The 14,041-nt window shown below is 38.1% G+C and overlaps 2 protein-coding genes across 2 annotated transcripts; one reads left to right on the plus strand and one right to left on the minus strand.

The window, feature by feature from the left end:
- The first annotated feature begins 362 nt into the window (after nt 1-362).
- On the plus strand, nt 363-9,555 carry LOC134661530 (folylpolyglutamate synthase, mitochondrial-like). The gene is made up of 9 exons (XM_063517651.1): nt 363-665; nt 2,392-2,472; nt 3,207-3,314; nt 3,851-4,030; nt 4,536-4,672; nt 4,935-5,022; nt 5,110-5,202; nt 5,445-5,860; nt 9,135-9,555. The coding sequence occupies exons 1-9, from the start codon at nt 576-578 to the stop codon at nt 9,514-9,516; spliced, it is 1,575 nt and encodes a 524-aa protein (XP_063373721.1). The 5' UTR covers nt 363-575; the 3' UTR covers nt 9,517-9,555.
- On the minus strand, nt 6,994-8,784 carry LOC134661529 (putative RNA polymerase II subunit B1 CTD phosphatase RPAP2). The gene has a single exon (XM_063517650.1). The coding sequence runs from the start codon at nt 8,687-8,689 to the stop codon at nt 6,995-6,997; it is 1,695 nt and encodes a 564-aa protein (XP_063373720.1). The 5' UTR covers nt 8,690-8,784; the 3' UTR covers nt 6,994.
- Nucleotides 9,556-14,041: the final 4,486 nt, after the last annotated feature.

The raw sequence follows: 14,041 nt of genomic DNA on the forward strand, positions 1-14,041 counted from the left end.
AAACCAAAAAGTTTGAATTAAACTGCCAATTCTCTGCATTTTGTTTTATTTAACGATCTCTAATATAAAAAAATATTGTTTTAGTTTAAATTAAATGGGCTACATTAATGAAAAAAATCGCAATTTTTAATATATACTTGGTCAAGCAGATCTTGTCAGTAGAAAAGGCGGGAAATTTGAAAAATGTAGGCGCGAAGGGATATTGTCCCATAGAAAATTTGAATTACGCGTTTTTTTTTGACAAGATTTGCTTGACCAGCTATATTTTATAAAATATGACATTATATACTGAATATACACATCCCTTAGTCCACTTCCGATAAAATGAGTAAACAGCTGATTGTCAACGTGACACGCGACAATTTGAGGTTATGTTATGAAATTTCAAACAATGTTCAATTTGTGCATTCCAGTTTAATCGGTTTCAAGTTATGACGATGTGAGAGGTCAGATGTCAGTTTAATCGTGTGATAAGCTTAGGGGCTCGAGCCACGTTCGCGCACCATGTGATTGTACCGTTTAGGCAAACAGTGTTTTTTTTTCTATAGTTAACCTTGGAAACACGCATACAGCCGATGATTTATACCTCATCTAGAACAGCATTCGCCAGTCTAGGCTTGATTCGTTTCGTGAGGAGGATGTCTTCATCTAAGTATTCTTATGAGGTAGGTTTATTCTATATCATGTAGACTAGTGCTTGTTCTCTTGTTAAAGATTTGTTTACAGAGGTAGGTAATACGATTTGTGTACCTACTTAATTAAACAATGTTATATTTGTTTACTAAGTTTTGAGTACTGTAAAGTTTTAAATATGATTTTGTGGTTTAGTTGCCTTTTAAATCAATTAATACAATGAACGGAGGAATTTAACATAGTTTATACCTATTATACTTACTTTACTCTTTGGCTTACTGTTTTAATATATTACATTATTTATCCTTAGTTACCTTGGCAATTTTTCTTTATTTAGAGTTTGTTGTCGAAATAACATAGCTGTTGAGATGTATGTTTTTTTATTATTATTATTTATTATTTTATTTGATACACTAGCAGCTCTTGGAGCTGATGCGTGTATATCGAAGCACTTGTATTTTATTTTATTTTGCACTTTTTAAAGTTCTAAAATGTGTATCCAGTCTATTTTTGAAAATGTTGACCGATGGTGCACTAACAACAGTCTCTGGTAGAGAGTTCCACACATTTACCACACGATTCGGTAAGAAGTGTTTTCTAGGATTACTAGCACACGGAGGTTTGACAAGTTTTTTGGAGTGTCCTCTTAACCTTACATTCTGGCTTGATGTGTATAGGTCGATAATATTAGGAACATTGTAGTGTCCAGACAAGATTTTGTATGTCTCGATAAGATCGCCTCGCTTCCTTCGGTCCTCCAATGTTGTAAGACCTAATTCCTGAAGCCATTCTTCGTATGGCTTGTCTTTCAATGAAATAACCATTTTGGTTGCTCTTCGCTGAACTTTCTCCAGCAATGTGATGTCCTTTTTAAAGTAGGGGGACCATATCTGAATGTAAAAGGTGAAATATAATTGTGTTGTTTTTTTTTATAATCCATTGTTGTTTTCTTTATTGTTTATGCCATATACAATACATTTCACATATCATCACCAAAAATCACTATTTTCAAAAGAAAATATTAAACAAAAATCAACCTTGTTTTGGTACAACCGTACGGTTCAATATAGCTCTGAAGTTGTGGTATAATAAAGTCAGTTTTGGTTTTCAACTAACATTGTTTTTTTTTTATTTATACGATCCAGTGCTTTGCTTATTCATGTCAGCTATGCTAAATTGTTTCAATGGAAAATTACCAAAAACATTTAAGTTTGTATTCAATTGATTATTTATCAGCTCTATCTGAATATAAAATGTATTCCTAATTAGTTTGGCCCAGTATGACAAAACTAAATTGGCTATGGTTGATGATGAATCTAAATATACATTATGATCTAAGTATTATCAATGACTAACATATACATATGTATCACAGAGTGTATCATTTAAAGTATCTTAACAAGAAGATCACACAGTCAAGGCCTGTGATGATATACATATATAAATATAACTTAAGTATGTTGAATGTTTTCAGACAAATATAACTTTGATGTACCGTAAAAGTTAAAACCATCAAATTATAACGGTATCAAACATTTTGAAATATTTTAGATATTTCACCGATGCCTGTAAAAATTCTACCATATTGCACATTAAAATTGAATGTCCTATTTTGTGTTTTATGTTGTTTCTTGAAAGATACTGCAATTGGTTTCAACATAATTAACCAATTAAAACAATGTTTTTCTTGAGTCATGGGTAGTATCTTAACTACCTTTACCTTTTTTTTACCGGTGAACATATTATTAAATGTTGCAGGAGGCGGTGCGGAAGCTGAACCAGCTGCAGTCCAACAAGTCAACCATAGACCAAATACGGAAGAATATTAAAGCAGGAGAGGTGAACTATTTGTTTAATATCTGCACCCTGCTGTATTTAGTACCCGGACATGTTATTCAGATCCAAAAGGTATTTTTACGGTCCCACAGTCAGTGGACTGTGTTCTTAGTTAGGAACCCTTAAAGTTTCGCCATATCCGTCTGCCTGTCCGTGGATCCAAAAACCAGCCAAGTGCGAGTCGAACTCGCGTTCCCAGGGTTCCGTACATTACATTACACAATTTTTACCAATGTATTTTTTTATGTGAAACGTGAGTGAAATGTCTATTAAAAACCCGTAGGGGTCGGATAAAAAACTTAGTAATTAAGTCCGACTCACGCTTGACTGCACATTTCTAATAGGTTTTCCTGTCATCTATAGGTAAAGAACTTATTTATGTATGTTTTTCAAAATTTTAGACCCAGTAGTTTCGGAGATAAGGGGGGGGGGGAGGAAATGGTCATTTTTTGCCTAGTTTCTTGAATAACTTGAACTATTTTTCTTATTTTATAAAAAAAAAATATTTGAGATTCTTACAATGAGCTCTTTTGTTTGATATGTAACACGATATAGTTTGAAAAACTTTATTTTTTAATTTGCTCATTTAGAAAGGCATGCTACAGACACACAGACAGACATTGGCGTCAAATATATCGCTTTTTGCGTCGAAGGTTAAAAACGAGCATAGGAAACATCACTCGACGAGAGAGGTATGGTGCACTTGACCAACTTGATGGCATTATGTGGTTTTACAGAAATGCAACAATTTGGAAGAAATGGCGAACTACCTGCAGAGGACCGGGGTGTCGTTGGACCGTCTCGACGAGCTGTCGGTCATACACGTCGCTGGAACCAAGGGGAAGGTGCGTTTATGCGATTATCACACTTGCGGATTTATGCGTATAGCGTAAATATTTATGCGTAAATATTTTAAGTTGAGGTTGTGCTAGTTTGAGACGACCTGACTCGCCGCCAAGGCTTCTGGGTATGGGATGTGTTAACGATGAAATTAAATCCCTTATTCGTCTTTTTGACAGTTTAACCTTTTGAACGCCAAACAGCACATACATTTGCCGTGCCACTGACGCCACGGGGGTAAAATTTAGTTTTACTGGTTGTGTATTACGTTAATTATTCCTCATTTACAACTAGTTGCAAACAAAGCAGGAAAATTCTTCCGCCGCACCTGGTTGCGAAACATGGTTGCGATGACGGCCGAAATGTTTGTGAATAAATAATGCCAACCTAAAAGTGGGGTGTTTTTCAGTAGATTTTCATCAAAAAACTATCGACGTCAAATGCCGTCTTTGGCGTCGTTGTCACGATTTTGCGTTGACGTCAATTGCCGTCTGTGGCGTTCAAAAGGTTAAGAGACTAACGTTATGTTATATTAAATCAGGGTTCAACAAGCGCAATGTGCGAGTCAATATTACGCGCGCACGGGCACCGCACAGGCTTCTACTCGTCGCCACATCTGTGCTCCGTGCGCGAACGAGTGCGGCTGTCCGGGCGCGTGCTGTCGCGCGAACAGTTCGCCGCGCAATGCCATCGTGTGTACGACGCGCTCACTGACACGCAGGTAATAACTACAGTTGGTGGGTTCTATTACAATGTTGGCTACAGGGCTTCTACTCGTCGCCACATTTATGCTCCGTGCGGCTCTCGCGCCAACAGTTCGCGCGCACTGCCATCGTATACAATGTGCTCACAGACACTCGAGTATAGGCGAGTAAATTGATGTTATACCAATTTACTCGCCTACCTACTTGGGAGCTTACCACGAACATCGTAGATTATCTAGAGTGTGTTCGGAAAGATAAGAGTCGTGGAATGTATTGAGCCCCATACACTATCTACAATGACGCATCTCGATGTTTGGCCTGACATTGACAATGAAAATTAAAAATAGAAATATACTTGGTCAACCAGATCTTGACAGTAGAAAAAGGCGGCAAATTTGAAAAAGGTAGGCGCGAAGGGATATCGTCCCATAGAAAATTTGAATTTCGCGCCTTTTTTACTGACAAGATTTGGTTGACCAGCTATAGCACCTGTTTTTAATGTTGTGCTTTTTGTTGTCTCAGGCATTCGAAGGCGACATGCCCAAGTATTTCGCCTTCCTCACCGTCCTGGCGTACAACATATTCCTCGAAGAGCGAGTCGACGTCGCCGTAGTAGAAGTCGGGATAGGCGGCGTCGTGGACTACACGAATGTGCTCAGGTATTGTGCCTTATTGCTATTGTAATAGAGTTGATATTTCCAAATTCCCTGACAGTACAATGGTCAAAACTGTTAACTGACAATTCGTATACCTTATTGCAAAGTCATAAAGTCCAATTAAGAGTAGAGATGGGCCGAATATAGAGTTCAGATCATACCGAACCGAGTATTCGGCCCATCTCTAGTCAAAAGTCATGTATCTAGGATATGACCCCAGATTAAAGTTTTGTATATCTCATAACTAGGTGAATATTTGTTGCAGGCGGGTCCCAGTAGTGGGCATAACGACGCTGGGGCTGGACCACACTTCCATTCTTGGACACACCTTACCAGAAATCGCCCGAGCGAAGGTTTCATTATTTTTTATTTAGTTATGGAATCAAACAGCATTGCGATAATAGTAATATAATAAAATAAATAAATATTCTTTTTTGAAGGCAGGCATCATGAAGCGGGGCTGCGAGGCGTACACGGTGCATCAGCCCGACGAAGCGATGGATGTTTTAAAAAGTGTCGCTAGCGATGTTCAGGTAATACACAGAAAAAAAAGTAGATGCAAAAATAACAAAATATACTTGGTCAACCAGATCTTGACAGTAGAAAAAGGCGGCAAATTTGGAAAATGTAGGCGCGAAGGGATATCGTCCCATAGAAAATTTGAATTTCGCGCCTTTTTTTACTGACACGATTTGGTTGACCAGCTATATTAATATAATAAAAAAAACAAAGTCCGTCAAAAAAGGGGCTCTACAAGTCATCCGTTTTCTTCCAGTGTCCACTGACCATCGTTCCATCATACGCAACATACAACCTACCAACCGACAACATTCTCCAAGTGGACCTCCCAGCATACCAGACAAACGCCTCTCTAGCCATCCAACTCGCGCACGCCTGGCTACGGCACGCGAAACGGAACGCACTCTTAAAAAAACAAAATTCGAAAAAAGAAAAAGTTGGCGGGAAAATCTTAAATTCTATGTCCATCGACGCCATCTTTACTGAAAATGGAAAGATTAGCGATTCTTTTGATGGGTTTATTCCTGTTGAAACTATAGTCGGTTTGAAAGAGTGCCACTGGCCGGGGAGGTATCACAAAATAGACGCGGAGTATGCGACTTTCTACTTGGACGGAGCACATACGGCCGAGTCTATGGACATTTGCGCTAAGTGGTTCCGCGATACTGTAAGGTAATTTTTTTTACAGTACATATGGGGCTACTTTTCCGCACTAGTGCGTAAAATAGCACTTTTCGTGCGTATGTCGAAACTTTAAAGTGCCATATGTACTGTAAAACGTTGTAAAATAGGTAATTCGCAACTCGTGTCGATTTAAAACACTCCCTTCGGTCGTGTTTTAATTTATCGCCACTCGATTCGAATTTCCTCTTTTTCGCACTTGTATCGAAAATAACTATTTCTCTAAGGCCTGACATAGGAGAAAAATTGAGAGTCGAATTTGAAGTCTATTGCTTAAGAAAATAAATTTATTTTATTTCGTCTTGAAACAAAAGAAATGCAACTGTAATTCCAAACGAACATGGTTTAAATTACTTTGAAATAATAGGGAATATTACGCGAAAGTCCGCGTATGGGGCGCCACTCTCACAACAAGTCACAATCTGAGGGCTACTCTACACGATGGGCCAGCGCCGGCCACTCCAAGGGACGCAGCCATGCGGTAGAATGAGATAGCAATATCACTTGCGCCCTCTAACGCATAAATACGTACTTTGGAGTGGCCGGCGCTGGCCCATCGTGTAGAGGAGCCATAAGGGTCTACCGCAAACCAGAGAGTCGACATTATGAGTAAGTACCTATATGATCTAATGGGGATATAAGTAATAAAAAAAATTGGCTAAGTGCGTGTGAGTATGCAGACAATGTATAATTCCGTACTTTAAAATGATATGGCAAAAAGTTTGGTATGAAGATTGGAAGAAGGGTATAGGGTAGTTTTCACCAATCATCATCATCATTTAACGCAGATAAAGTCGCGTTCGACGCATTTAACAAACACATCCCTCGCTACGCATCCTCACACATCATTGGTGGAAACGCAACCTTAGTCATATGTTGGTAAATTTCATCAACAGTACAACTCGAGGAAGATTACCAATTACGGTATTTCCGTTCAAACTACCTCAAAAAAAAAAGAATATGATTATCAATAAAAATAGTTTATTTTATCATCACATAATAATACATAATAGAACAAAAGCACATGTAAAGGAATGGTAGAGCAGCTGATATCCTGGAGTCGCAAATTCACTCTCGCCTGAGTCAGTCAGTTTTACCAGTATTCCTTTATTTCTAAGAAGATCTTCAGTTCAGTGTCATTTGCGTTCCGTTGTTATCCAGTAGCCTGTCAATGTCAGTCAACCAGGAGATCAGCCTGTCCACATATCCACCATCCTGCTTATAACTCAGCAACAACAGCTGCATGTGCTGGAACGCTGTTTGTTGCTCCAGGTGATATTCCAACCGTTTATCCCGCAAAGAAAGTAGCTTTAACACTATTATCGCTATTAGCGTCCACTGGATTGGCTTAAACATAATGTTATTTGCACTTAACTTGAAAGTGTTTACGAGTAATTTTAACTCCGCACTGACAGAGAAAGTTGATAAACCTAGAGACCGTAACAAGTCTGGTAACACTTTATTCAAGTGCTGACAGACTATGTTTCTGCGTAGTGCATTCTGAGCATTCTTGTCAACTAATGGTAACTGTGTTACGTTAGAATCCTCGCTGGCGTCATTGGTCTCTGTTGATGGTTCTGGTATCTCCGTTTTGCCTTCTAAATATGCCTTAATTTTTAATTGCATTCGTTTGCTCTCTTCCTGTAGTATTGAGTAGTCGGGTAATGGCTTTAACTCCCTCTTTGCTTTAGCATCAATCTTTCTGTCTTCAAACTCAAGCATGTTTAGCTTTCGGCATAAAGCCTGATATTGATCGTAGTTGTTTGAGTTATAGAATATGCTTTGGGCATAGTTGTTCATGTATTCTTTAATGCATTCACCTTTATCTGTGACCAGTTCCCTTACTTTTTCTTCTCCTAACAAGAACATCATGGTATCTATGGTGAACCATTCGGTCAAGCATTTTTCTACTTCAATAGTAATAACAATAATGGCAGGTTGCTTCTTTTGTTGGACCTTTTTACTCTGTGACACTTGAGTTTTCAATTCCGGGGGCTTGTTTGAGAGAATTGGGTCTATTTTCCGCTCCGGCCTCTCTATGATTTCTCCCACAATGCTTAGTGGATTTGGAGTAACTTTTGGTTTCATAACTTCCGGTGATTTTGAATTTTCTTGTACTAGTTTTGTTGTACTTGAGCCTGATTCTTGATTTATTTTGCTGGTATTTTCTATACTATTTTTCACTTCAGATTCAGCTTTTATTGGTTTCTTTTTTGGTTCATCATTATCTTTATTTTGATTGCCTCCCATTTCATGCAAACTGGCGTTTGCGAATTCATTAATAGATGTAAACGCTGGGCGCTCCACTGTCTTCACCTTTTCTATGATAGAAACATCTACCTCCTGCCCCATTCTCCCTACCGCGTCCAATGGAAGCAAATGGAAGTTTGGGATATCCTCATACTCTCTAAACCATAGAGGACTCGTCAACATCTGTTTTTTCACATGCATTGCTGCATTGTAACAGTGGTTACTGCAGAAGCTCTTTCTGTCAGTTATATCATACACCTTGTTAGTTTTCACCGATATTCGGTACTTTTGTTTAGGAATGTCCTTCACAGAGATAGGTTTATCGCACAAAGGGTAACCACAGATGTGCAGGATGGACCTCTCTTCTATGACGTCCTCGAAGTGGCTCTGGTTGATATCGGGCAGGCATTCCATTAAGTACGTCTCGGAAATATTGGTTTCTAACAAATTCTCCACGATAGTTAGAGCTTTCGCGTTACTTTCACGTTTCTTAAGGATCGCTTGTCGAACTTGTTCCTTAGTCATTTCCTCGATCTTGGTTGGTTTCTTTCTAGGTTTTTTGGATTCCATTTTGATGTTAAAACGAGACGAGGAGAAATTATTTTATGTGATCTAAGGATTTTTCTCGCTTATTTCCTTGATAATTCTTGTCACAAAAATATCACTAAACAAGATCACAAATCACGATGGTGTAGGTTTGACACTTGACGTGCGTTTAGAAACAATCAAATCACATCAACCATGTGCATACGATTTGATTAATTTATAACCAAGTGGCCTGTTTTAATGTTTAGAATAAAACCATGCGTATTTTAATAGAATTTTATTTTTTACAATTGTAATCAGAAATGTTGTGTCAAATGTGTGAATTTTATGATATGAATTTTCTAAACGCAAATTTTTGAACGCATCGTAGTCGTTTATAGAGATAGGTAGTAGCAAACAGCCGAGCCGAATATTCGATTAGTAAATCGACAAAATATTCAATACATAAAAATTTATTTTTTGTTCGCAGGTCTGAAAACCGAGTTCTCATATTTAGCGTAACAGGAGACCGGGACGCCGAAATTCTTCTAAAACCACTGAAGACGTTGAATTTCAATGCAGTATATTTCGTCATACCAACTGCATACAGCGATATTACGAAGAAGAATGACAACTATTCTATAACAGAACAGAAAGAGTTGATAGAAAGATGTCGAAGCTGTGCTGAGATCTGGAAGGCAAATTATGACAATAGTTGTGAAATATATACTAAGGAAAATGTTTCTGAGGCATTAATAAGTATTAAGCGTTCCTACAATTCTATAGATAAAAAATCTGTTCTTTTTACTGGTTCTTTATATTTAGTGGGAGCGGCTCTGTCAATTATTGACCCAAATTTAACTAGAGATTAACAAACTTTTTGAGAAATTTGTACAGTTGAGTTTGACGTTTTTCTTAGCATCTAAGTAAGCAACAGCGCTGTGGCTAATTATAACTGCAAATTAATTTAATAATAAATGGATTAGATATTATGTATTCTAGTTGTTTTGTCTTATAATGCCTTTATGAAAAATAAACTCCATGCATCATTTAGAGATAAAAAGATGTAAAAACAGTTAGATTCGCAATATCGGATAGTAGATCAAAATCTACTCTTAAGGACACTTATTAAAGAAGCTTCATCGCTATAACTAGATTGATAGCTGGTCAAGTGGACAAGATTTTGTCAGTAAAAAAGGCGCGAAATTCAAATGTTTGTATGACCGACAATATTCCTTAGCGCCTCCATTTTTCAAATTTGCCGCCTTTTTCTGCTGACAAGATCTGCTTTACCAGCTATATTTTGTCATATGGAACTGGAAAATCAAATCATCGCATACACTCGTGTTGAATCGATTATTAATCACATTTCGGTCCCTAATTTCTTGATAGCAAACCTCGTATATGCTCCTAAACGTCAGATTGACATTTGGCAGATTCAAATTATTTCTTTTCTTCGCACGGTCCGACCTTCCTTTCTCTATACGAATTTTAGTTGAAAAACTCACTTTCACCTTATTATCGCGATTTAAATTATATCACGCGCCTCGCATTCCTACCTTGCTGAGTGCTAGAATTTACGCTAATAGTTGCATAGTATTATTTACCTAAAATAAGTTCTAAAATATAATAGAGATATCTTGTATTATACTATTTATTTTCTATTTATCGTATTGATAAGGATGTAGGGCTGTGATAAGAAGTGTGCTGATGGTAAACAGAAGATATTGGAGTTTCAATTGACAGGCAACAAGCAGGTAGGCTTTCTAATAAGAAACGATTATTTTTAAATATCCTTGAACTTAGACTTGTGTTTTTAATTTGCTACGATGTATGTGCAATCTATATTAGTACATAAACGTCCGTTCTATATGCACATATTTGTTAGAAGTACTTGTCTACTAAGGGACTTAGTTCCTATTGGATGAAACAAATCAAATATAATTAATAAAAATAAATATCATCACATTGATACACTGTAGATTTTAATAAAAGATTATTTAAAAATATTTTTGTTTGGGAAGAAAGTTTAATTTTGTTGGACTGATCATGGATGTTAAAAAACTTACTTTTGATATTGTTTCTAAATATTTTTACTATAAAATTCCCTTTCTGATTTCAGTATAATTTTTCTGGTTGTCCCTTTTCATATTTGCTATAAAAACATATTTTATTTCTTATGAAATGTATAGGTATAGGTAAAGAAGCGCTGGTGGCCTAGCGGTAAGAGCGTGCGACTTGCAATCCGGAGGTCGCGGGTTCGAACCCCGGCTCGTACCAATGAGTTTTTCGGAACTTATGTACGAAATATCATTTGATATTTACCAGTCGCTTTTCGGTGAAGGAAAACATCGTGAGGAAACCGGACTAATCCCAATACGGGCCTAGTTTACCCCTCTGGGTTGGAAGGTCAGATGGCAGTCGCTTTCGTAAAACTAGTGCCCACGCTAATTACTGGGATTAGTTGCCAAGCGGCTCCCATGAGCCGTGGCAAAATGCCAGGACAACGCGAGGAAAATGATGAAATGTATAGGTACCTTTTTTAGGGTTCCGTACCCAAAACGTAAAAAACGGGACCCTATTACTAAGACTTTGCTGTCCGTCCGTCCGTCTGTCTGTCACCAGGCTGTATCTCATGAACCGCGATAGCTAGACAGTTGAAATTTTCACAAATGATGTATCTCTGTTGCCGCTATAACAACAAATACTAAAAATAAAATAAATATTTAAAAGGGGCTCCCATACAAACACGATTTTTTTGCTCTATTTTTTGTTGATGGTGCGGAACCCTCCGTGCGCGAGTCCGACTCGCACTTGGCCGGTTTTTTTTTTTCAACTGATGTGCCCCTGGTTTGCAGGCAAGCTCAGCCTTCTTTTACATAAAGCTAACTTCAAACCCTTTCCTTGTCAAAGCCCCTTTCATTTTGCTTTATGACAATTATCCAAAAGCAGAGACAGAACCCTAAGCACATATGTATTTTCTTTTATTGCCGCACACTGGGAAATGTACAGGTACACAGATAAACCTTGTCTGTATTATTCTCTTAAGGTTTAATTATCCTCTAGAACAGCGGTCGGCAACCTTTTAGCAGCCAAGGGCCACATAGTAGTTAACGAAGTTGACGCGGGCCGCACGCTGTTAATATTTATGACTTTATCAGACATTGTCGTTTGTCAATATTACATACAAAATAGCCAGGGAGGCTCGCGGGCCGCAAGTGACAGGTCCGCATGCGCCGCGGGTTGCCGACCGCTGCATTAGCCCAACATCCTGTTACTAATACTAATAACAGTAATAACCAGAGATCGGCGGTGGTGAGCTATTTACCTTATAATTTGACATGTCTGATGTCATATTATAAGGAAAATAGCTCACCCCCGCCAATCTCTGGTAATAACCTACAATGAAATCTAAATTATTAAATGAAACATTGTTTTATTTGGTCTGATTTTAAAACAAAACATTAGCAATAAATTTGACTGCCAATAATTTTTGTTACTTGGTGAGCCGCTAGAGGTCAAAACGTGTATTAACCTTTCCACATCATTGAAGGGTCAAAACTGAAGTTGAACTTTATGTATATGCACGTAGGTTGATGTTGCTCTGTGGTCTGTGACCGATTAATCGGTCTTTGGCGTTGAACCTACGGTGCGGATATATCGGTCATTGGCGTCCAAAAGGTTAAGAGAATGTTTTTAATGACACCTACAATTGTTACAATAACACTATCAGTAGGATAATATCCTATCAATTAAGTATATTGGTAAACCAAAAAGTTGCAGTCTTGCAGTGCAGTAAATTATTGCACAGTGTCACTGACTGACCGCCGGCACATGGGCGGGACAGCAATATAATTACGCGCGTGCGATAGAGATAGGAACAGGCGGGTCAATGTACGAAATTCTTCGTGATCAGCGTCCTTACTTTAGTTTTAGTGAGTGCATAATGTTATTTAGATATCATTACGATTATATTTGTTACATTGTCGCTAGCTTAGGACATTAACTGATAAGCTATATTAGATAAAGATAATAGATACTGGTATTATGATACATGTTACATGTGTTATTGTCTTCCTTATTATTTTAACCCCCCCTTTAGAAATATATCTACAGAGTACAGGTTTTGCTGTATAATACAAATTATGTGTGAGCATTTCTCAAATAATTTGTACATTTCGATCACATCTTAGATTTCTATAAAAATTGGTATGCTGGTAAAGTACATGAAGCTGAACAATTTCCACCATATTTCCCAAAATGTCCAAGAAAGTTTGTATGAAACTTCCTTTTTTGTTACCAGATTTCCTTACACATTTGGTAACAAAAAATTTTATATCTATAGTTTATTTGAAGAAATATGTTTTCACTTTTTACCATGTGGTTGTAACTTAAATGTTACATTTCTAAATTTAATAAATTAATATGATATGTTGATAAAATTGTTAAAAGTTTCTACAAACATTTTACGCCACAACTACTCTATTTCTAATGTGTGGTATGGGAAGTATACAGGGCAGTATGGCGGCCGCCGACGAGTAGCGCGGCCACACTACCTGTCTACTTCCCATGCCAATAATGGTAATAGGGACCATCATTCGACACAAGAGGTATAGGTACTTTATCATTGGCCACATCATGTTCTAGATGCTTGTTGCGGCGCTTGTGGGTTTATGGGGTCCCGTATCGCCGTTGATGGCTATATTAAGTCCTATAGCAGCGCGGCATTTCTTGCCCTCAACTTTACTGCCCCACCTGCGATAGAGTTTTTAACCTTTTCCACGCCGTGTCAAACACAAAAGCTGTCACTCAGACGCCACATCATTGAAGTGTCAAAACTGAAGTTGAACTTTATGTATATGCACGTAGGTCGATGTTGCTCTGTGGTCTGTGACCGATTAATCGGTTTTTGGCGTTGAACCTACGGTGCGTATATATCGGTAATAATTGGTGTACATTTCTTGGCACATCGATCGCAAAAAAACGGGAGTGCTACATAAACATTCGATCTTTGACCCGCTCCGTCCCTAGTCATTGTTATTAGTTATCAGATAGCTCGCCACGGCCTATTGTTGTCGCTTGACCGTTCTGATCTCGTGACGTCATGGCGTGTGTCACCCGTATTCATATATTTATATTATCAATTACTTCAATCGCAAATACCTATAAGTTTTGATGTAGTTTTTAGGGCGTCCGCTACTGGCGCGGGCCGACGCACACGGGTGTCGTTGTAGGTGAAATCCCTCGCACGCGTCCCCGCCATTTAGGGCTGATTTAGACGGCGCGCGAACTCGCATGCGATTTTAGTTACATTGCGGACTGTTGGTTACGTCCAATTCAACCGACCGATCAAAACCCGCAATGTAATGAAACTTGCATGCGAGTTCTCGCATTGTC

Source organism: Cydia amplana, chromosome Z (genome assembly GCF_948474715.1).
Source record: "Cydia amplana chromosome Z, ilCydAmpl1.1, whole genome shotgun sequence".
Lineage (NCBI taxonomy): Eukaryota > Metazoa > Arthropoda > Insecta > Lepidoptera > Tortricidae > Cydia > Cydia amplana.

What these genes read in the sequence shown, in the direction of transcription:
- LOC134661530 (XM_063517651.1), top strand. Translation starts at nt 576, where the DNA reads ATGATTTATACCTCATCTAGAACAGCATTCGCCAGTCTAGGCTTGATT. An exon ending in CATCTAAGTATTCTTATGAG is followed by an intron (nt 666 to 2,391) that starts GTAGGTTTATTC and finishes TAAATGTTGCAG; the next exon opens with GAGGCGGTGCGGAAGCTGAA. An exon ending in ACGCGCTCACTGACACGCAG is followed by an intron (nt 4,031 to 4,535) that starts GTAATAACTACA and finishes TTGTTGTCTCAG; the next exon opens with GCATTCGAAGGCGACATGCC.
- LOC134661529 (XM_063517650.1), bottom strand. Translation starts at nt 8,689, where the DNA reads ATGGAATCCAAAAAACCTAGAAAGAAACCAACCAAGATCGAGGAAATG.